This window comes from Schistocerca nitens, chromosome 5 (genome assembly GCF_023898315.1).
Source record: "Schistocerca nitens isolate TAMUIC-IGC-003100 chromosome 5, iqSchNite1.1, whole genome shotgun sequence".
Taxonomy (NCBI): domain Eukaryota; kingdom Metazoa; phylum Arthropoda; class Insecta; order Orthoptera; family Acrididae; genus Schistocerca; species Schistocerca nitens.
In genome coordinates, this window is record NC_064618.1 from 254,215,279 (window position 1) to 254,239,846 (window position 24,568).

Sequence of the window (24,568 nt, forward strand, 5' to 3'; positions counted from 1 at the left end):
TTTTACAGCTACTCTCTGGCAACTACTTACACGCTCACCTAGTGTGATTAAATGTGTTAATGTTCTTGATGAATCGCTAGTAAATAAAGTAAATTCACTAAGAAAAGATTTTGAAAGTAAATTCACGGCTCAGTCACGGATATCCTACGCCCTCCTGTGTTACCTCTCACGCGATAGTAGCGTGGTGCCGTTTCAAGCTGGACAACTCTCGTCCACACACCGCCTGTGTCTCAGTGAACGATCGTATAACGCTCAGGTACTCCCAAGGACAGGAGGATCCCCTGTCTATCCGCAACAGAACGCGTGTGCAACCAGCTCGGACGTCAATTCTGGCGTTATTCAGGATAGAAGCACCAGTCACAAGAGTCGTGTGCCAGTTTGCATCAGGAATGGATACAAACACTTTGTGACACCCTAACCCAACTAGTGGTGGTGGTGGTGGTTAGTGTTTAACGTCCCGTCGACAACGAGGTCATTAGAGACGGAGCGCAAGCTCGGGTTAGGGAAGGAATGGGAAGGAAATCGGCCGTGCCCTTTCAAAGGAACCATCCCGGCATTTGCCTGAAACGATTTAGGAAAATCACAGAAAACCTAAATCAGGATGGCCGGAGACGGGATTGAACCGTCGTCCTCCCGAATGCGTGTCCAGTGTGCTAACCACGGCGCCACCTCGCTCGGTGGTACCAACTAGTGCACGCATCCAAACCAGAGCCGGTGTAACGTCATACTGCCAACTTCACTGTAGATTTGACTCGGTATCGTAGTCACTAAAATAACAAATCACCTTAACCAGTACAGTATTGAAAAAACCATTGACTTATACGTAAAGATGTGCTATAAAACTGTAAGGCACTGAAAAATCAATTTCATGTGCCATTTAGTATCTTAAAAATCGAATGAGAAGTACACACGTTGAAGAAACGCACAGATCGGAAAGGCGCTTCTTTGGATTTTTTTTAAGGAACCAGAGGACCTCCACCGGATAACTAAACACACGAGTTCATAGAATTTTGCTTCACTTACATCATTTTTTACGTAAGAAAACCGGAAAACCCAATTGTTGCGAATTTGAGCCTGCCGTGAAGGCAAGCCACACTATAATGACCACGGCCGCCTATTGCGTCTTTAAAACCTGTGAAACCGGATCTGTTACTAACGGCTTCTGGCGTCTGCTAGAGTTCTAGTTTTTGCTAGGGCAGAGCCGGTAGTCTGTTCACGTAGTTTCTGCAGAGAAGAGGTGTGGGTTTGCTGCTGAATTCGCTTTGCGCGGTGAGTGAAACGCTTGAGCAGTATTTCGTCTTAACGCAGTGATAACAAACTCGTATAACTTGCAATTATGTTGTTTTTAGACTAAAAGCGACTTAATCGCACAGTTACAGTCAACTGATTACGATTCTACGCACAGTGCCGCAGTATTCAAAGTAGTCACTAAGTACATCGAATCCTCCAAGCGAGAGTGCTTCCTATGATGTCATAAGGATCACCTAAGTCCCTTTCAGTTACCTGCTGTTCAGTAGTGTAATAGTTATTTAACGGCAGAAATAAGTTGCAGTCCTAACAGGCACTCCCGTTGCTCATGTCATACTGTTAGAGGATGTGGTGTCACCGCCAGACACCACACTTGCTAGGTGGTAACTTAAATCGGCCGCGGTCCTGTAGTACATGTCGGACCCGCGTGTCGCCACTGTGTAATCGCAATCCTAGCGCCACCACATGGCAGGTCACGAGACACGGACTAGACCTCGCCCCAGTTGTACGGACGACATAGCTTGCGACTAGACCTACCAAGTCTTCCTCTCATTTGCCGAGAGACAGATAGAATAGCCTTCAGCTTAGTCCATAGCTACTACCTAGCAAGGCGCCATTTGTATCAGTGCTTATAGCGTACTAATATTCAAGAGAGATGTATTCCAACAAGAGAATAAAAGTTAAGTAACATCTACGTACTTTTCTTCTTATTCATTGATAAGTCTCATGTTCCAGAACTTCAAGCCCGTCTGCGTTAGTTTAGCGTGCACCTTGCTACCTCATTGTGTCTATGCTGTAGGAAATAGACACAACAGAGGAAGTATTTGTAAAAAATGTTGGGACATGTAACGGCCTCAAATCTGAAATAAACAAACTTGACGTTGGTTACAACTTCTAAAATTACTGCCTGTTGATGTTACAACCCGTGTACGTCAACCACGAAAGCTGTGTATCGTCCTGACACTTCTTGTATAAATCCCTCTACGCATTCAAACATTGATCGACGAACTTCTTGCATCGATGTCGTGTGCCTAGGGCCTCCCGTCGGGTAGACCGTTCGCCGGGAGCAAGTCTTTCGATTTGACGCCACTTCGTCGACTTTCGCGTCGATGGGGATGAGATTATGATGATTGCGACAACACATCACCCAGTACCTGAGCAGAGAAAATCTCCGACCCAGCCGGGAATCGAACCCGGACCCTTAGGACTGACATTCTGTCGCTCTGACCACTAAGATACCGGGGGTGGACCTTGAATCGATAATCCAGCATTGTTTTATTTACCTTTTCTCTTCCTCCGCAGACAGTGTTAATGTCCATATCACTGCACTTTTTGTGCCAAAAGTAACAGCATTTTCTATAATTGTGGTTCGTTCCAAAACAAAAATCTCATTCAGGGTTTTTAATTACTGTAGTCTTTTATCCAATGTCATTTTTGGAGATTGTAGATATTGTAGGACTAAATTTACTTTTACCAGCATCAAGTGTCAAAAGTTGACGTAGATCAAGAAAGGTAAAATCACATATAGCTGCATGGAGTAAGCTTGCTGCAGATCTAGTATCAAAGATTGCCTGAGATGGATCCTACGTATCTTCCAAAGTGCCCACAATTGTTTCTGTTATGATTTCAACTGAATTAATGACCATTCCAGTGAGTATCAGATAGTCATTTCTGACTTTTCCCTCTTTGTTTTCTACAAGTAATACGCTTCGATACATAAGTAGAATATGTTTAAACTTCTCTGCACTTTCTAAGCAGGTGATGCTTGAGGCAACACATAAAATGCAGGAACTCCACAAAGATTTATGGAATATTTAGCACAGTGAATGAAAAGAGTTGTCATAATTTACTGAGCATACCCAACCCTTCCACAAAAATAAGATATAAAAAATTATATTAAAGAAATAATCAAACATTGAACTCTAGATCGTGAAAGCCGTTATCATACCTTTTAGTTCTCTCCTTAACATTATACTTTAGTTTAATATCACATTCTTTACAAAAATTGAATGTCCCCGTTAGTTATTACTATATTAAACTTATTTGGAAAAATAATTTAAATTTATTGTCAAACTCCATCGAAATTTTCTACCTGAAATCTAGTTTTTAAACGTTCACAAACCATAATGTAGTACCATTCATTTACTTTTAGCTCTCTAATCTTTTTAAACAAATTAGAATAGCTACAATTATTTAGATTTTTGAGTAGAGTATCCACTTATATTGAATTAAAATTTTAATAATGTATTAAATTTTTTAATCTTATAAATATACTAATGTATGGAATGAAATAAAGTTTGGCATTTTTTGTTGAAACAAATAATAAACCATTAGAGAGACAAGATGAACATAATATTTGCAACAAATATTTTAAACGATCTTTAAGTATAGTACATTTGAGAAGGCAAAACCATGATGTAAAAATAAGTGATGTAGAAAAATGGGATGAAATAGGAAACTCAGATTCTCTGTTTTTCATTACTGTAAAAATAATAGAAAATCATAATTTACCTATAAATAATTTACAAAAAATTACACAATTACATTTAAGCCTACTCATTAGTTTTAAAAGCTTTTCACACAATAACCAAAAAGTTAAGTCATCAGGGAATACAACAGGCAACTAATTAATTTATTCTGTTTGTATAAGTAATGCGTTATGAATTTTTTCTTTACATGAAAAGATAAAAATAAATTATGCAATTTTAATATACATAACGCACTTATCATAATTTTCTAGAACCACTCTTTTATGATACTCTAATGAAAATTCTTTCTTAGTCTGTTTGTTGACTAGAATTTTAGTATCAATATCTCTAGCGATTTAACTGTATTCTAGCTGTATCTTTTCCTTCACTTCACTCTTGCTTAACCTTATCATATATTCACCATTCAGCTATCGAATATTCTTATAGTTTAAAGTGAATCCCTTTGCTTTCATGCCTGTTTTTATATCATTTTTCTCACAATAATAACTTTACAGGCCAGTTGATGCCCAATCTGTAAACCAGTTATTTCCTAATTCATCAGTCCATTTGCCTAACATAAAACCTGTTTCCACAGTATTTTCACCATCATCAATATATAGGGTGTTACAAGAAGATACGACCAAACTTTCAGGAAACATTCCTCACACACAAAGAAAGAAAATATGTTATGTGGACATGTGTCCGGAAACGCTTACTTTCCATTTTAGAGCTCATTTTATTACTTCTCTTCAAATCACATTAATCACGGAATGGAAACACACAGCAACAGAATGTACCAGCGTGACTTCAAACACTTTGTCACAGGAAATGTTCAAAATGTCCTCCGTTAGCGAGGATACATGCATCCACCCTCCATCGCATGGAATGCTTGATGGGCTGATGCAGCCCTGGAGAATGGCGTGTTGTATCACAGCCGTCCACAATACGAGCACGAAGAGTCTCTACATTTGGTACCGGGGTTGCTTACACAATAGCTTTCAAATGCCCCCATAAATGAAAGTCAAGAGGGTTGAGGTCAGGACAGCGTGGAGGCCATGGAATTGGTCCGTCTCTACCAATCCATCGGTCACCGAATCTGTTGTTGAGAAGCGTACGAACAATTCGACTGAAATGTGCAGGAGCTCCATCGAGCATGAACCAGATGTTGTGTCGTACTTGTAAAGGCACATGTTCTATCATCACAGGTAGAGTATCCCGTATGAAATCATGATAACGTGCTCCATTGAGCGTAGGTGGAAGAACATGGGGCCCAATCAAGACATCACCAACAATGCCTACCCGAACGTTTACAGAAAATCTGTGTTGATGAGATGATTGCACAAGTGCATGCGGCTTCTCGTCAGCCCACACATGTTGATTGTGAAAATTTACAATTTCATCACCTTGGAATGAAGCCTCATCCGTAAAGAGAACATTTGCACTGAAATGAGGATTGACACATTGTTGGATGAACCATTCGCAGAAGTGTACCCTTGGAGGCCAATCAGCTGCTGACAGTGCCTGCACACGCTGTACGTGGTACGGAAACAACTGGTTCTCCCGTAGCACTCTCCATACAGTGACTTGGTCAACGTTACCTTGTACAGCAGCAACTTCTCTGACGCTGACATTAGGGTTATCGTCAACGCCACGAAGAATTGCCTCGTCCATTGCAGGTGTCCTCGTCGTTCTAGGTCTTCCACAGTTGCGAGTCATAGGCTGGAATGTTCCGTGCTCCCTAAGACGCCGATCAATTGCTTTGAGGTCTTCCCGTCGGGACACCTTCGTTCTGGAAATCTGTCTCGATACAAACGTACCGCACCACGACTATTGCTGCGTGCTAATCCATACATCAAATGAGCATCTGCCAACTCCGCATTTGTAAACATTGCACTGACTGCAAAAGCACGTTCGTGATGAACACTAACCTGTTGATGCGAGGTACTGATGTACTTGATGCTAGTACTGTAGAGCAATGACTCGCATGTGAACACAAGCACCGAAGTCAACATTACCTTCCTTCAATTGGGCCAAATGGCGAAACTAAAATGAGCTCTAACATAGAAATTAAGCGTTTCCGGACACTTGTCCACATAACGTCCTTTCTTTATTTGTGTGTGAGAAATGTTTCCTGAAAGTTTGGCTGTACCTTTTGTAACACCCTGTATACCACAGAATCGGTATCTAAATATATAATATATTCTCCTCGTTTATCTAACAAAACCTATAATTATAGCTGTATTATTTTCCTCACAATAACCCTTTAAATTGAACTTCTTCTGAACCATACTGTCATTAAGAAAATTTATATCTATATTGTCTGATTGATCATACAGTAGCATCTCATAACAACACTGTAAATTTGCTATATATTGTGTTCGACTCATATTTTGCCTTTGCCCAAATTTCTCCCATAATGAATTAGGACATATCTTAGGAACAGATCTGTGTCCTGGATTTTCCTTTATGGTTTTAGTATCTAAGTCAATATCTTATTTCTCTTTAACTGTTTTGGCATACTCTTCACCACTTTCAAAATTATATGGATGGTATTTTCAAAAAATCTTTCATATAATTTTTAAATGGCATATTGCTATTACTTTTAAAATCTCAAGCTTCATACACATTTAAAATTTCATAGCCTGTTTCTACAGCTTTCTTCACTTCATCAGTCGTCTGAGTATCAATAAAACTTGTTTCATCATCACTGTGATTGCATTTATCTATTTTTTCTTGAGTACATTTGACACAAAAAGGAAACAAAAGTTTCTCATTTTTATCTATTACAGTTTAAACTGCACAGGCAAAACTGGGTGATACTATACTTTATATTTTATTAAACCAAACCAATTTTGAGAACAGTATATTGGTCTATATATTTTTCTGTGATATTGTTGAAAATAAAATTGCACAGTAGAATAAAGACTACATATGTCAATATATTTTATGTTTGTGTTAACGCCATCAGCTTTAGCTCTTAACTTTATTGCATTTGTTTGACTACCATAAAAAGATCTCTCAGATTGAATGGGTCAACAATTTCAGGTAAATGTTTCAATTTCTTAAGCTTTCTACAATCTGCTGAGTAAAGCGAATTATATTCCTACATCTCTACTAAATTATTTCCTGCATTTCGTATTTCTGCGCTTCTTGTTAAGGACTTTTGGTAAAGATAATCCATTGTTTCTTTTTTTATTTTTAATTGTCTCACTTTTAAAACATTTTTCACAACCATGCCATTAAGAACCATGGTATTGATAGTATTAGTTTCTTTATCAAATTCATCTGCTTTACACCAGCTATTCTTACTTCACCCCCATTAAGAGTATGTCAGATATTATTATATTTTGAACTGTCTATCCAAGCTATGGACTCTTTAATCGAATTCTCTTTCTATCCTTCACCCAATAAAGCAATTTTCTTTTCAGGTAAATATTTAGATCTGTAAATAGCCATGCAAACCCCAGAAATGATTAAATTACAGAATGGGTCTATATTAGCTATTTCTAGAAATTGTTTTCTCAATTCTAAACAATCTCTTCTTCAAATATCTACATCAGACTTACAGTATTCAACAATTTCTTTATATTAACACACAATTTTCCTTAACTCTTGGGCTGTACCATTTGAGAAATGCTTCTCTATCATTTGGAGTGTTAACACAATAATATTGAGTATATGGAATGGGCCTACGTAATTTTCATTTTCTTGTGCACTGAACAAATGTGGGAAGTATACTTTCTTCATTTCTTTCAAATAAACGTTTTTGGAAAACTATTAACAGGGCCTTGTACAAAGTTATTGCTGCCCTATAATTTTTAGGCCTAACTATTTTATCTTCAATAACATTATTTTTGTTCCTGTGTAGATGATATATGGCATTATTGTATTACTGATGCAGCACTTCAAAATGAACTGGGAATCATAACCTTTAGCATAGTGAGCAATGAATGTATAATAACTGTTTTCTTTTCAGATATGAGCCACCTGCAGAATTATTTATTTGTCTTAAATTTATAAACAGTATCTCCATTGAAACTGTGAAAATTATGAGATCTGGAATATGTATACCAATTCCTTGTTGAGTTTCATAATCAAAACACATGCATCTTTCTGTATGGGTACAATACACTATCTTAGCAAATCCATCTTCACCGCATTTAAACTGTTTACCAAGAATTATTTTACAGCATATGAACAATTGCTATACATAAACATTTTTTGAATGCTCCATAAACATATCAACCGTCTTTATCACATTTTGGGCAACCTTGCACTATAAAATTATCACCAAATTTTCTTTCCCAAATAGCTTATTTTTGAAAATTGTACTGCATTAAACATGTATGATTTCCAATTTTCGCTGCTTATTTACTATTCCTGCGTATTTCAAAGCTGCATTTATGTTCTTTGGATCTAAAACAGTATTTAAACTTATAAGCTGTATTACAAGCTTTAGGTGATTTTTTAAGCATTCTTTGTTATAACACTATCTGTTTCACTTTTTTCAATGAACTCATGTTCTGAACCTTTGCACAATACAGATTTTTCTTTCTATTTTGCATTTGTGTGTACCTTCTACTAAAATGTAGACTTTCATGGCCGGAAATGTCATGTACATTACGATTATCCGGGCTGTTATGCCATGGTCGGTTGATGAATTTTGTCTCCATTCCCAACGTTTCGTCCCCGTCTGCCGGAGACATCTTCAAGGGGATCTGTAGCTCGATGGAAGGTCCAACACACTCGCTGGCTCGCTACTGACTGCCGCTAAATTCCGTGTCCGATCGCTCCCACGCCGCGGCGTGACGTCAATTGTTTTGAAAACGTCAGTGCAATTGGCCGCTGTCCGCTGCCATAGATCGCCGTTGCCATCACCCAGTAGTGGACAGGTGGTACACATCTTCTTTAACACCGGTATCCATATACCGTTTAATTTCACGCCCTCCTCCTTTCGATTGAAATTATTGGGGTGTTTAGCGATTTAGATTGCTTCCATGTAGAGCCTTGCGTAATATACGCTTGTGGCAGCTAGTACTTGCGTCTCCTCGAAAAGAATATGGTGGTTCCATGGCTGGAAAGCATGCTCTGCAACAGCTGATCGTCCCGTTTCTCCTCTTCTACAATTGCCCTTGTGCTCTTCCAAACGTTTTGAAACAGATCTTTTAGTGGTACCCACATATACATCTCCACAGCTTCATGGAATCCCATACGCTCCAGCTTTTTCGAATGGTTTGCAAGCGTCCTTGGCAGGCTTAAGGTATTCCTGTATCTTCCTGGTGGGCTTGTAAATTATGGTAATATTCCGATTCGTCGAGATCCTCCCTATTCTTTCCGTTACATTTTTAACAAACGGCAGGAAAACCTTAGATTTTGCAGTAGCCTGTACGTCACTATGATTTTTGTGTGGCTGTCTCAACGCACGTTTTATTTCGGCGGACGAATATCCGTTTTTCATTAGTGCATTGTGGAGGTGTTCGATCTCTGTGTCGAGCAACTCAGGTTCACAAATATTTCTAGCTCTGTACGCTAACGTCTTGATAACACCCCGCTTCTGTTGTGGGGGGTGGTTCGAATCCCGGTGCAAATAACGGTCCGTGTGCGTGGGATTGCGGTATACTCAGTATATTCAGTATACTGCTGTACCGATAGTCTCATCAGATGTTAATATATCTCTGATTTTATTGCACAAAGCTTGAAGAGATTCTCGAGTATTATTAGATGCTTTATATCCTGTGCAAATTGTATAAAAACATTTTTGGATTGCTGGTTGTTATATTCAGTTTATCTCCTTTCCTGAAATTAGTTCTCTTTTTAGCTATATCTACCATAGAACTGTGTGCTTTCGTTATATAGTCTGTTTTATTACCGACAGTACCGAGTGTGGAGATATTGAAATCATTAAAAACGATTTGATAGTCAACAGACCATGCTTTAAATTATTCATTAAATCTTCATCTTATATCTTTTATCTCAAATAAATGCTTTTTACATGGCTTAGTCTCTTTTCCTTGCTCAGACTGTTTGCTACTGAATGGATAGATTTGATCTAATCTAACTATTGTTTCTTGTCTCGGTGGTCAAGGTTTTTTAATAATATCATAAAATCTGTAAAAATAATTTATATTTTGTACTTATTTTGGTCTTGATCTAGTTTCTTGGAATAGTACTGGATGAAATTGGAACTCCTGTAGCATAATGGCATTAATGGCATGATTTCTTTAATTTAATGTACCTGCTAAGACCAAGTTTTATAACTCTGGCTTTGAGTTCTCTTGCTTCCAACTATTGAGTTCTTTTAGGACGAGGTAAATTATTTGAAACGATTAAATTAATTAAACCATGTTTTCTAAATCTGCCAAAAACTCGGATATTATTCCTTTTGCAATAATCACGAAGTTGAGTGACTGTAAACTCTCTCAAGGAGGCTTACATTTATTAAGGAGAGAAAACATTAGCTTTACAAAAATGTAGTGATTTCATTTTTAATTATTTTGATGTGTCTATTTGTCTGTAAATATTTCGTGAGAGCATTTTTAACTATTTCTTTTAAACATGTAGACATTATTTTCTTTTTTTTGCGTATGTTATAATTGACAAATCTTCCTACTTGAGAGTTTGTCCCTAGATGTATAACTGAAGTAAAAAAAACTATCCAATTCATTTTTTACAATAAGCTTCTCTTTGTTCTCTATTTAACTCCTGTTCATTGTAAAAACAAAGAAAATCTTTCATGCCCTTAAATTTTTCCGAAGTAATCTCATAATTAGATATAAACTGTTTAAAACGTTCTTTTTTATTATTACATGTATTTCTTCTAAGCATTTTATAATATTCTATACAAAAATGTGGATGTTTATCCTTTTTATGTTTATGTGCATGGACGTTATCACTTGACTTTTCCACTTCCCTTTTTTTATGCTTCTTCAAAACTCCCATTCACTGAGACAATTCTTCCATTAGACTAATTAAAATTATTCCTCAGTAAATGAATCCTATCACTTGTTGCTGTGGTATAGATATTTGTATACATAAAGTATCTACACTCTTCATTTTCTTCCTATCACTAGTACTATTACTCGCGTGTGAGTCCGCTGTACAATACACATTTCATGAAAAAGATATTGTAATCCATAATGACACACTCAAAAGGAAATTGTTAGAGTGGCAGCATTTGCGCTGAACCTCAACTGTTTGTACACTTCAGAAAAATATAATTTTATGAATTTCAGGTGGTAAATATCTACTGCATGAAAAATTTTGTCTTTTATAAAGTATGGAATTACAGGATCGATGATTGTGAACCCTGAAGAATTAACAGAGCGCTATAGAATTTAAACATATTTTATTTTATATAAATGGAGTTGATTCCATCGACATCAAATCCACCGACTGCTGTTGTTGAATTGTATATCATGAATATATCTCCATTTATTAACCACAATAACTATCAGCTAAATTTGTACTCATGGTTTACAGATATTTGGGTTCCTTTATCTGAAGAGAAAAATGTTTTAATTGCAAATGATATCTTAGCTTTTCTATATGGCTTTCCAGGTATTAATAACTTAATACCTGCATTTTTAAAAGGAATCACAGAGATCAAATATTTGACTGATGCAACATTAAGAAGAAATGAAGGCCATTATCTCGAATTTCTGAAACAAAATGATATTCCATATGCAGAGTGCTATAGAGTTGAAATTTATCAACTACATTTTATTTCTATATAAATGGAGACAATTCTATCAACATCAACTTCATCCATGTTGAACAGTTTTGAATTCATTCAAGAGAAGAAATATGTATTAAGTTTAGTAACAAGGTTCGAGGATATATTGTTTCCATGATTTAACAAAAAAGATATTTTGATTACAAATGATATTTTATGCTTTATTAAAGTTGGAGCCTCAGTGGCTGAAAAATTAACACAATATAAGAAGAATTTTATTGAATCTTTCTACAAATATAATTTAGATTATACTGAAATAAAACCCAATGATCTGTTAGCCTTAGAATATGAATATATCCAAAAGAAATAAAAAATATAACACCAAATAATTTAAATAAAAACATGGATTTTACTGTCGGTTAGAAACTTTAAAAATCGTGTAATAAGTTTGAGAACCAAAGTAGCTAACGCAATTTAAAGATTACTATATTGCTTTGGAAGTAATATTTCGTGATTATGCTGACTATGTGAAAGAATATAAAGCCATTCAGTCTCAGAAAATTATTGTACAACAGGTTAAAGAATTAAAAGAAAAGGAAATAGAATGTCTATATTTAAATGATATAATACGTGATGTGGCAGAAATGAAGAAAGAGCAAATTGTTTACATTGCCACAGCTAAGAAATATGCCAAGAAAAAGTATTTCAGAGTTGGTGGTGTATTATCTGAAAATCATCTTTCAAGAAGATTATACAGTTGTAATAGTGGAAGACCTAAAGATGATAAAATATGTTATGTCAGAAAATAGACATGTACAGATTACAAATTAGTAGAGAATATGCTTAACACCTGTTTTGCTATACACAGAGTAGACAACAGAAAAGAAATATACAATATGCATTTCTACAGTCTGTCTTATTTTGTTGATAAATAATCTGGCCAATCCAACGATATTGTTGATGAAATAAATGAGAAGATAAAAATGTTTATGAAGAAATTTAGCATGTGCCCACTATACAATCTTAATTTATTTCATATATTTTTATTATATATAAATGAAGTCAATTCCAGTGACATGTAATACTGTGATGAATATTTCTGAATTTATTGAGGAAAAGAATCAGTTAAACTGGGTTCTTGGTTTAAAGATATTTGGGTTCCACTGTTTAATACCTAATGATATTTTGTGCTTTATTCATTATGGAATTTCAGAGGTGTGTAACATTAACACTCAAATCTTTAAAAAATATTGAATGATTTTTAATTAGATATTTAGTAAAATATAACCTATAATTAAATAAAGAATCTTACTCAGACTGAATTAATGTCTGTTTTTTAAATATTCATAAACATTACAAATTTCGTGTCCTTTGAGATTGAACAAGTAATTCACACATTCATCAGTTAATTGATTTATGAGTGTAGAGGTCTCTTCATTCTGGTAACATACAGCTAGGAAAATTGAAAATGCAATTTTTTTCATTCTTAGGGTAGCCATTTATAAAGAAAATTTTTTATTAATGGAAATATCTTTTCCTGCTAACATGACAGATTTCTAGGTCTTAAAAATATAAAGAATTCAAGTGTAAGCATCAGAATTAATGTTGGTGAAGATGATTGTATTTCCTTAGAAAATTTATTAAATCAACTGAGTGTTATTCAGTAGTGTACCTTTAAATATGCAACCAAAATCATTGAATAATTATGTTATTTTTATTTACCATACTGTTATGCCAATTATCAGAATCTAGCCATTTGACATACACTTTACCTCCTTTAGTCTCAAACATTTTTCAAACAAGATATAAATCAGAATGTTTTGCTTTCTGTAGCTCTCGCTCATAAAAATTTCCTTTGATATATTTCAATTTATATGTGATTGTATTAGTTAGAATAAAAAATTCAATTTAAAAAGTTTCTGCTGACCAGTTAGCAGAAAATCCTTTTTCAAAATGTCCTTTTAATTTACTGACTCTAACTTTATCCCCTTTTCTAAATTCTAGCTTTTTCACTATTTTAACCGCATCTGGGAGTTGGGTCTTAAATTCTTTTCATTAACTTCTGTTGGTTTCATTTTTATAGTAGAATGTTTTGTGTTGTGGTAGTCATCAACTAATTTCGAGTCTATATAGACCTATTTTATTTCCTTCAAAGCTAAATTTCTTCCACATATTTTCTTTAATTGTTCTGTTAAATCTTTCAACAACAGATGCTTTATATTCTGTGAAAATTGAATAATGATTGTTATATTTCTTCGTCAGTTCTTGAAAACCTTGATTATAGAATTCTTTACCATTTCCTGTCTGTAAATTTTTTGGTTGTCTCAACTTGAATATTTATTTCAAAAGCATCAACAACATTATTAACTGTTTCATCTTTAACTGGGTTACCCCAAGCAAATTTAGAAAAGACATCAATAACAGTCAATAAAAATTTATATGCTCAATTTATTTTCAAAATTCCTTTCGATTTGCTGAAACCCATTTCGACTAGATTGGCTTGACATAGATCATCAATACTGAGAGAAATTACATGTATTCGTTTGAAATTTTTTTCTTGTTGGTTTATGTAATTCTTTAATGATTTCGTTATGAATATTAGGGAGTAGTGATTTACTATGCACTTAACCTACAAATTTTTTGACGAATTACTCTTTCTGTTTTTACATACTGTACAAAGACCTTCAATTCTTTGTCATCCATTTTTAGTTGTTAATCTGTGAGGATTACAGGTCTCAGTACATTTTTTTCGCGTCAAACGGTAGATGTGACTATGATTATTCATTTATATAGAATAAAAGTTAATAAGATTTAAAATATTTCACCAAATGTAATTAACTTTACATCAACAGGAACAGTTTGAACAGAATCTTTTAATCCTATGTTGAGAAAATTTGAATTGTTTACCATTATTGATTGATTACTACTGTTTACTTCGTATAGTTTATCGGCCACACTTACAGTGATGTGAAAATCATCACATATTAAATCTTACCAAAAACAATAATTCTTTTAAGCCAGAAAGTGTATTGAAAATTGTACTTTTTTGTTCTGCTCCAATCATAAATGTAAATTCAGTTATTTGTTTATCGTTTATGAGTACTTCTTACGATCTCCAAGAAATATATTGCTGCGGTCCTTAATACGCACAGTGATGCCCAGACAAATTAACACACTTCAGAGGTGATGAACAACTGACCCCCTCGTGAATGGCCTTACCACATTTGCCGCAAGTGGCTTCTCCCTTAAGACCGAGAATAGTGTATGTAAAGCGCTGGCATTTGAAAAAGCGCACTATTTTAGGGAAGAACGACTGCACGCTTGATCTGTTGAAAGACAGAGTAAATTTGTCTGATTTTCATCAGGTCGCCAACCATTTCATTGTATTTTGCACGACAACAATGCCTTCTAGGCCCACTCAGCTTTCAGTTCCTCCTTGGGAATCTGTAGATCTCTGAATGACACAACATTTTAGCTGTACTTCAAGCTATTGTGTAGCTCACTTTCGACTTTATTTCCCCTCATGCGTTTACCTTCATAGAGGTTCTTAGTTGTAGGGAACTAGAACTTTCTATGAAAAATCGCTTGATGGATTTCAAAGTGCCAGTGAGACCCTATAAGACGCTTTTGAATTTAGAAAGCGGAAACGTACTCAAAGTTGCCCTCTATCCCACTCTTTTTTTTTTCTTTTTGTAGCTGTTGAAGAACATTATGACCGACAGCACGCATTCCGTTGCTGTTATCATAAGAACTCTTGAAAAATACCTGAATCAGGAGAACTGGTTATTCAGGCTCTGTTGTTAGACGCCGGCCGCTGTGGCCGAGCCGTTCTAGGCGCTTCAGTCTGGAACCGCGCGACCGCTACGGTCTCATGTTCTCATCCTGCCTCGGGCATGGATGTGTGTGATGTCCTTAGGTTAGTTAGGTTCAAGTAGTTCTAAGTTGTAGGGGACTGATGACCTCAGATGTTAAGTTCCTTAGTGCTCAGAGCCATTTGAACCATGTTCTTGTTAGACTGATTATTGAAAGCCACCAGCGGTACAACCTCGGATTTGAGGTTCCACTTGGTTCCACGCTGAGCTGGTTCAAGCCAAGATTCCAGTTCCCTGTGGCACACAGTGTTCGACTGCCGCATTGTACAGTGGCCGCCGAAGCATTCCCATAGTTTATGGTAACAGAAGTCTTAGATGCTTGCGAGGCTCGTCCTCATGAACACCGCGGCCGCCAAGCACGTACCCGTAAAACGAATGCTGAGCCCCTGATAACAATGTTCTGATATTTTTCATAATCTTTATGACAGAGTTTGCCTCTCAAAAGAAGAACATTACACATAAAATTATTCTGTACATTTCGTTCAATTAGTTACTCGAAGTCATTCAATTTTTTGCGTCATTGGGAGTTGGCTTACATAAAAGTTACAGTTCCTTGTTAAACACATTTTATATCCCAGTTCGCCTTTCGTAGAATTTACGTACCGTCTCTGAAGTTGTCGACGAAATGAGGTTAAAATATACAGTTAGAGGAAAATTTAATTTCATTGGGCTTTTTTCTCTCTCATCAGTCTTCTGGATGGTCTGACGCAGCCCGTCACGAATTCCTCTCCTGCGTCAAACTCTTCAGCACAGTGTAACAAAATTAACATCCGCAAGTATTTCTTCGAAATACATTCTAAGACAAAACGAAGAAAACAAAAGCGACGCGCCAAAAAGGAATCATCCGAGAGGGACAAGAATCGGCAGATGTGAAGTGCATGTACAGGCAAGCAAAAAGCTGAAAAAAGCGTTTTTGGTTTACCCAGATTGCGAACCTCTTTCTGTTGAATAAATAATCCAGCTTAGGAAAACCTGTAATCATTTGCTTGTCTGTGTATGTACATCACATCTCCCATTTTTTCTTTCTGTGTTAGAGAGTTTTACAGTCGATATATTCCTGTGCTATTAATAATCTCCACATCTCCTTCAGCTACTATGGATGTTATTCCATGATGTCCCATCTCCTAGTCCCTTCTTCTTGTCAGTGATTTTCACATATTTCTCTCCTCATCTATTCTGCAGGAAAACTCCTCATTCCCTATCAGTCCAACTAATTTTCAAGATGATTCTGTAGCACCACAATACAGATGTTTCGATTCTCTTCTTTTCTGGCTTTCAAACTATCTGTGATTTATTTCTATACAATGCAATGCAGCAAAACTACGTTCTCAAAATTTTCTTCCTTAAATTAAGTCAGACGTTTGATACTAGTAGACCTCTCTAAGCAGGGGTGTCCTGGTTGCCTCTGATACTCTGCTTTTTTAAGTCCTTTCTTCATCGTCATGTATCATTTTCCTTCTAAGCTAGTAGAATCTCTTCGCTTTGTCTACTTCTTGGTCCCCCAAGTCCTGGTGTTAGATTTAACGTTAATCTCATTTGTACTACTCGTCTTTATTCAGTTTACTCACAATAGCTGATGGTATGTCTCCAGACACATAGATTTTAGATAGCAACTTGAGCTCTAATTTGGACGTCACTTCCCCGAAAATTTAGAAACTCCGTAGGAGTGTTATCCGCGCCTTCCACATTACTTGATCTCAGTTCCTCCAAAGCTCTGTTTAACCCTGTCTTTCATGTTGTCTCCCATTTGTTCTTCTTCTATGACACCATTCAGCTCCCCCCCATCGTAGAGGCCTTCAGTGCAATCATTCCACCTAATTTCAACGAAGTTTACCTTTCCTGTGCGCTGAATCTGTCCTTATGAGGACCATTTGTCTCTCGACTGACTCGCATTTTTGCTGTAGCCATTTCGTCTTAGCTTCTCTGCACTTTCTACATATCTTATGCCTTAGCGACTTTGACTACTATATTTCTGTCATAATCTGAGATATCTGTACCCCCTTCTTTTGTCCATCAACTGAAATACATCTGTCGTTACCCAAGGTGTCTTCACAGTTCCTTCTCTTTTACCTATACCTGACTGATCAGTTACCGTGATTGCCTTTTTTAGATGTGTAACTTCCTCTTCAACTGAACAGCCTACTGTGATATTCACTATAGCAACATTACTCACTTAGAGAAATTATTTCAGTACCCTGTCTCTTTCCACATTGATTCTTTGGGATCATTGTCTTTTCTTTCCGTTATTGGCGTTAGTTTGATGTCGATTCTGACGAGGAAAATCCTGTCACTAACTATTCGGAGTAACTTACTCTCTGCCCTGCCTTCCTATTCTTGAGGAATTCTACTCCTGTACCGAGCGAGGAAGCGGAGTGGTTAGCTCAATGGACTCGTAAAGCCCGCGTCCGACCATTCTGATTTAGGTTTTCTGTGATTTTCCTAACTCACTCCAGGCAAATGCCTTTGAAAGGGATCGGCCGATTTCCACCCCGATCCTTGAAACAACCCAACCTTTTTGGCGAGACTTTATAAACACCAATCCTTCTTCTTCGATTCCTTCTAAGCAATCTGTGGTTGTGTGTCTCATACACCTTTGGCTTTTACTATTAGTGAACTGATGTTCTGTTTCAAGCGACTGTGTCTACTTTCTGCTTTAGAGCAATGACTGACACCGGCAAATACTTGGTGATCACGGCTGAGGAGATGGCGTACGTCAGGAGGGAGGTGGGCACCAACGAGGATGACATCAAGACGGCTGTGACGTCACTGCGAGAGTGGCTTAGGATGCAGCCACACTTACCTGACGCCATAGGTCGGTACATTTGTCACACTAGAGGCCATATATTACCCCTACTAATGTGTATACCATCATCATAATTGGTGTAGCCACTCACATGTAATGCTTTGTACATTTAAATATTATTTATCTCTTTCATTAGCAGATCTGGAGCAGCACTGTCTTATCATTGTTGCATCTGAAATTCACTCCAATTTGTTACAAATTTTACAAGTGCAGAAGTAAATCCACCATATCTCGTTAGTGATGATCAGGTTTTTTATTGATATATGTGAAACAAAAACTTATAGTTTTGTATACTAATTTGTGGTTGCGACTCAACAAGGAAGTAGTCACTGCCTATCTTCATTTTAAATTTACTTCTCTATTACTACTATATTGTCTCCATCTTGGCTTATGTAAAATACTGAATTACTATAATCAGCTTTACACCTTAACCTCAAATTTTATGTACCTTTTTCAGCTGGTTATCTTGGTTATCTGTTCAGTGATTAGGAATGCTTCGATATGCTACTACACTCTTTAATATTTTGCATACTACGTAAATCAGCAATGTCAAAGCGTATGCCTATATGCAGTATATGATTGTGGGACCATACGACAGTTTTAAAGACACATATATAGTAAAAAACTGAAAAAGTACATTTCTTACCAGTTCTATCGCACGAAATTCTTTATAGCAAAACAGCTGTCCATATAAGAATCTTTTCTGTTTACTGTGTCCTTAGTATCCTTCTGAAAATCTACCTTTATATTCACTACAGGAAATCTGTGTTCCAGACGACTCCCTCATTGAGCGAATGTACATCAACTCCAAGTGCAGCATGGAGAAGGTGAAACTGGGATTAGACGCATACTTCTCCCTCAAACACAGATTTCCCGAGTTACTAATGAACAGAGATATTGGAGGAAGCGACTTCCAGTTTTTAATGAAGCATTTGTGAGTTCTGACCTATCTTTAGTATTTTTAAATTAATGAAGAGTTGTTATTTGTTCAGTAGCTTTTCATGCTGTATTGTAATGGATATATGATTGTGAAGGGCACATGTATCAATGTTTGCACTCTTGTCTAACCATGTATAGGCATATGTTATCTTGTCACTTCTTCGTGAAATGAAAATATTAAATTTTTTGGAAAAACAGTAGAATCTTTTATGTTACTAAAACAGTATTTAAATATTTGCGTGTACGATCAAATGGAAAATCATTTTTGGATCCTCTGGGACTACTGCATAGTGAATGTCTTTCAAGGACATATAAATTCGTATAACTAGATACGCTGTTGTATTACTTTTTATTTGAACTATGGTCCCATTTCAGCTACACAGCCATCATCAGGATAGCTGTAATTGAACATTGTATAAATGTGTGGTACATTTCTTGTATTACATGTGAATTATGAATAATATGGTTTTACATACGTTTCAAGTCCTCACTTCCCTGCAGTATCGTTGTTCCTGTTGCTATCTGTTTGTTACTGATTATATTTTGAGTTAATGTAACAACGATGATTAGTTTTGCAGTTTGTCCTGACTTTTCGTTCAATAGTAGTCAGAAATAAACTTCAGTATGATGTTGAAATATGTCACAACTGCCGTCACTAAACGTCAACTACAGACTGAGTTTTATTTCTGACCTCTAATAAACGAAGAGTCAGACCAAACTACTAAAATGATTATTTCTGTTACACTAACGTAAAATATATGGTTCAAATGGCTCTGAGCACTATGGGACTTAACTTCTGAGATAATCAGTCTCCTATAGCTTAGAACTACTTAAACCTAACTAACCTAAGGACAACACACACATCCATGCCCGAGGTAGGAATCTAACCTGCGACCACAGCGGTCGCGCGGTTCCACACTGTAGCGCCTACAACCGCTCGGCCACCTCGGCCGGCCGTAAAATATAGTCAGTAACAAATAGACAGCAGAAGCAACGATGTTGCATGGAAGTCAGGACTTGAAAACTAATGTAAAATCTCATTGTTCGTAACTCACACGTTAAACAACAAATTTACCAAGATTTATTACAGATAACGTGATGATGGTTGTATAACTGAAATAGGGCTGTAGTTAAAATATAAAATAATACTCATAGCAGTGTAACTGGTTATGCAAATTTATTTATTATGTCTTTGAAAAATCAGTTATAATTTTATCAGTCGTTCTGCTTTAAAATTCGACAGTTCTTTTAATGACTGTTTCGATCTCACAGCGTTTGATAGTTTTGTTAGGCTGCTTGAAATGGTATCCCTTTTTAAAAACTCGTTTAGTGAAACGCACCTTTAAAATGTGCGGTCGTATCATTATTTCAACGCAGAAGACTTTATTCCTGTGATCTAGATTTCAACAGTTTTGTTGCCACTAAATATGTTAACAACATGACCAGCACTTCCGTTGTTTGTACTTTTATTCCTAAACATTGGTGACAACCCACAAAGTGACAGCGCCCTCTTCGTACCTCATTTCAGTGCCTATCTCGACATTGTTGTGTAAAACCGTATGACAACTATGGATCCGCTAGCATCAACTCACAGAACCAAAAGACATATAAGCTCACTGCACCCTCAGCTACATTTTTTCTGTGTAAACCAAATGCGTGGTGTGTGGTCGAAAATAGATAGTGAACTCTCGTTATCAAACTGAAAAGTAGGGATCACTTAATAGTGTACCCTAATACATATTGAAAAATCTCTTTCAGTTTCATTTTTCTGTTGCATGTGTTGTATTCTACTCACGATTTAAATTCATATGTTACGCTAAAATAATGTCGTTCTGTGTAGCAACTTTCCTATTGTATTTGTGCTCAGATGACACGGTTTTTTTAATTTTTGTTCCATCAAATGACAGTTTATTTTCCAAAAGATGATTCACCAGTCGTAATTTTTTTTACCATCAAGTACTTTCCTGTATGATAGTCAGCGTTACCCTCAAATTGTTACCGTCGCCTAGTTTACTGAAGAAATACTTTGGCATTAGACCAGTATCAGAAAAATGCCGAATTGTACACTCCACTTTATGTGTAATGAGACGCTAAGAGCAGAATATGGATACTGCTCTCTCCAAATACAAGTTTTTCCAATGTCCTCGTACTCGCGCAAGACAAGCTCATATAGTTTTTGAAGAGAACTAGACACCCATGTTTTTTTCCCTACGTCTCTGTTTTCTCCCCTGTGCGAAATGAAGTACTGGCAAAGCACTTAATCAGATGAAAAAACTTTCAATGTTGTTAACGTTATTCTCGCTTTAAGTTCTTCCATATATCATCTACTCACCTATGATTCGAAAAATCGAATCCAATGTCCCATGCAAAATATGTTATAATCTAGTCGGACGAAACAGCGGGAGAAGATCTAATACAATTCATTCTAAGTCAGGTTCTTCGAACTCTAAAATCAAGATTCAAAATGATGTAGGACGCATTTCTCATGTGTTTTATCGATCATTTCCAAAATGTCCACTACAAAACAAAATCGTGGCAATACTGTGCTGTTTGACTCTGAACTTCCTCATTTCTTCAAAGGTGTAACAGATAGAGAATTGGAGAATATCTTACATCATCAGCTTCTTCATATCTTCCATGGTGGATCTTCACTTACTTGAAATGCTGCAGTAGTACATGTTACCCTCTATACAATTAACGTTAAGCCTTACGTGATGTTGAATGATAATAATAAGGTTGAGCTATATTTCAGACAATGTAACATAGCCAAAATTTACCATCGGTTTGAGACGTCCCACCACAAATTTCTCTCTGTTGACAAACTTATCTCCGAGTGGGACTTGCAACCTACATCATCAATTATTTCCTGGATGTATCACAATTTCTGTTTCCCTCCTCAGTTTTTACCCTTTGCAGCTCCCTCTAGTTTGATGGAAATTATTCCCTGACGATGTGCTATCATATTGTCCCTTCTTCTTGTCAGTGATTTCCATACATCCCTTTCCTCGCCAATTCAGCAGAGAAACACCATAATCCTTACTTTATCAGTCCACCTAATTTTCAATATTCTACTGTAGCAGCAGTCCTCAAACGCTTTGATTTTCTTCTGTTCTAGTTTTCCCACAGTCAATGTTTCACTACCACACGATGTTTTTCCTCCAAACGTACATCCTCAGAAATTCTTCCTCAACTTAAGACCTAAATTTAGTACCAGTAGTCTTTCCCTGGTCAGGAATGGCCTATTTTCCACTGTTAGACTGTTTTTTTATGGTATCATTGCTCCGTTCGTCATGTGTTGTTTTACTGCCTACGTTGGAGAATTCCTTAACTTCCTCTACTTCGTGAACACCAATTCTGATATTACGTTTCTCGATGTTACATTTCCACTATTTCGCATCACTTTACTCTTTCTTGATTATATGCTCAATCCATATTCTGTACTCATTAAACTGTTCACTCCATTCAACAGATCCTGTAATTCTTCTTCTCTTTTATTGACGGTGGCAGTTTCAACAGCAAATCTTATCACTGATACCCTTTCACCCAGAATTTTGACCTAATTCTTGAACCTCTTATTTTTTGTTTGCTTCTTCTATGTATAGCTTGAACAATATGGGCGAAAGACTGTCTTACATCATTTTATATCGAAGCACATCGTTCTTGATTTTAAAATCTTATTGTTCCCCCTTGTACATATTGTATATTTCCCGTCTCTCCATACAGCTTACCCCGATTTTTCTGAGAATTTACGACGTCTTGCTCCATTTCACATTGTCGAACGTTTTTTCTGGGTCGACAAATCCTATGAACGTGTCTTTCTTTAGTCTGCCTTCCATTATCAATTACAATGACAGAACTGACTCTCTGGTGCGTTCACGTTTTGCTAAAGCCAAGCTGATCGTCTTCCAAAACACCCTGAATTTTCTTTTCCATTCTTCTGTAAATTATTCTTGTCACTACCTTGGATGCATGAGCTTTTAAGCTGATTGTGCGATAATTCTAGCGTTTGTCAGCACTTGCAATCCTCGGAAGTGTATGGATGATGGTTTTGGTAAAGTCAGGGATATATCATCGGACTCACAAACATACGACACCCCAACGTGAATAGTCATTTTGTTGCCACTTCACCCCAATGATTTTAGAAATTCCGATGGAATGTTATCCATTCCGTCTGCCTTATGTGATCTAAATCTTTCCAAAGCACCTTTAAATTCTGATTCTAATAGTGGATCCTCTATTTCTTCAGTGTTGACCCCCATTTCTTTTTCTATCACTTCATCAGCAAGTCTTCCTCCTCATGAAGGCCTTCAGTGTGCCCTTTCCATCTATCCCCTCTCTTCTCGTAATTTAGCAGTGGAATTCCCTTTGCACTCTTAATGTTAAAAATCTTGCCTTTAATTTCACCGTAGTTCGTTTTGACTTTGCCGTATACTGAATCTGTATTTCCGACAGTCATTTCTTTTTCTATTTCTTCACTTCTTTCATGCAGCCGTTTCGCCTTACCTTCTGTGCATTTCATACTGATTTCATTCCTGAGTGACTTGTATTTCTGTATACCCGAATTTTTTTACTTCCTTCTTTCATCGATCAGCGGAAGTGTTCGATCTATCATCCGTTGTTTGCTCACAGTTACTTTCCCTGTTCCTGTGGTTTTCTTTCCAACTTTATGAATGCCCTTTTGTCCACTACAACTGTACTGAGCACTGAGCTATTCATTATCGCAGTATCTCTAGCATTAGAGAACTTGAAGTTTGTCTCTTCATTCCTTAGTATCTCCGTGTTACATTACTTGCGCATTGATTCTACCTGAGTAGTCTCTTTAAACTTAAGTCTGCTCTTCACCACTACTAAATTCTGATCTGAGTTTGTGTCTGCTCCAGGGTAAGCTTTACATTCCAATATCTTATTTCGGGATCTCTGCCTGAACAAGATGTAATCTGACTGAAACCTCCATATGAGCTCTATTACATCTGATTTTCTTGTTGTTTCACTTCGAGTGGCGGTTTTGGGAGGAGGTAATTTGTTACTCGACTCTTTGTGGAATGTACGCCATCGCAAGATCAATTTTATGTACAACGCATCCCTCGCAGCGTCTGCCAATGGAGTTTGATGAGCATCTCCGTAACATTCTGTCGCTCTCTAATCGAAACTGTGAGAAAATGCACCACTGTGTGTTTGGTCTTCTCTGTCTCTTCTGTTGTTTCAATCTTGTGATGGTGCCTAACTGACGAATAATACTGAGAAATTGGTCAGAGGAGTGACTGAGAAGCTTCTTTAGTGGAGGAATTACATTTGCTTCCAATTAGTTGTGCTTAGTGGCTCCTTTTCCTGCGACAATATTTTTGAAGTTTTACCACGTTGCATTGCTACGGACAAATGGGGTGAAGTGTTGTATCTGGAGAATAGTGTGTCTATCAAGACATGATAATTTCTGGACAGTGCGTCTTTTTAGTGACAAATGTTGGAATCGCATGCAGGACCGTTCGATAAGGAGTTTGTCATTTTCTACTGTTTTTGTTGTTGTGAGACTTCAGGTTGTGTTTTGGCCAGCGTTTATAAATGTTAC

At 36.7% G+C, this 24,568-nt stretch overlaps 1 protein-coding gene across 1 annotated transcript in view; it reads left to right on the forward strand.

Annotated features, from left to right (window-relative positions):
• The first annotated feature begins 1,194 nt into the window (after positions 1-1,194).
• The window catches only part of LOC126259287 (clavesin-1-like), a 58,180-nt gene continuing 34,806 nt past the window's right edge, over positions 1,195-24,568 (forward strand). The window contains exons 1-3 of the mRNA XM_049955936.1: positions 1,195-1,269; positions 17,918-18,072; positions 18,838-18,997. Coding sequence (XP_049811893.1) covers positions 17,922-18,072; positions 18,838-18,997 — 311 coding nt within the window. The 5' untranslated portion in view covers positions 1,195-1,269; positions 17,918-17,921. The remainder of the gene's footprint in view (positions 1,270-17,917; positions 18,073-18,837; positions 18,998-24,568) is intronic.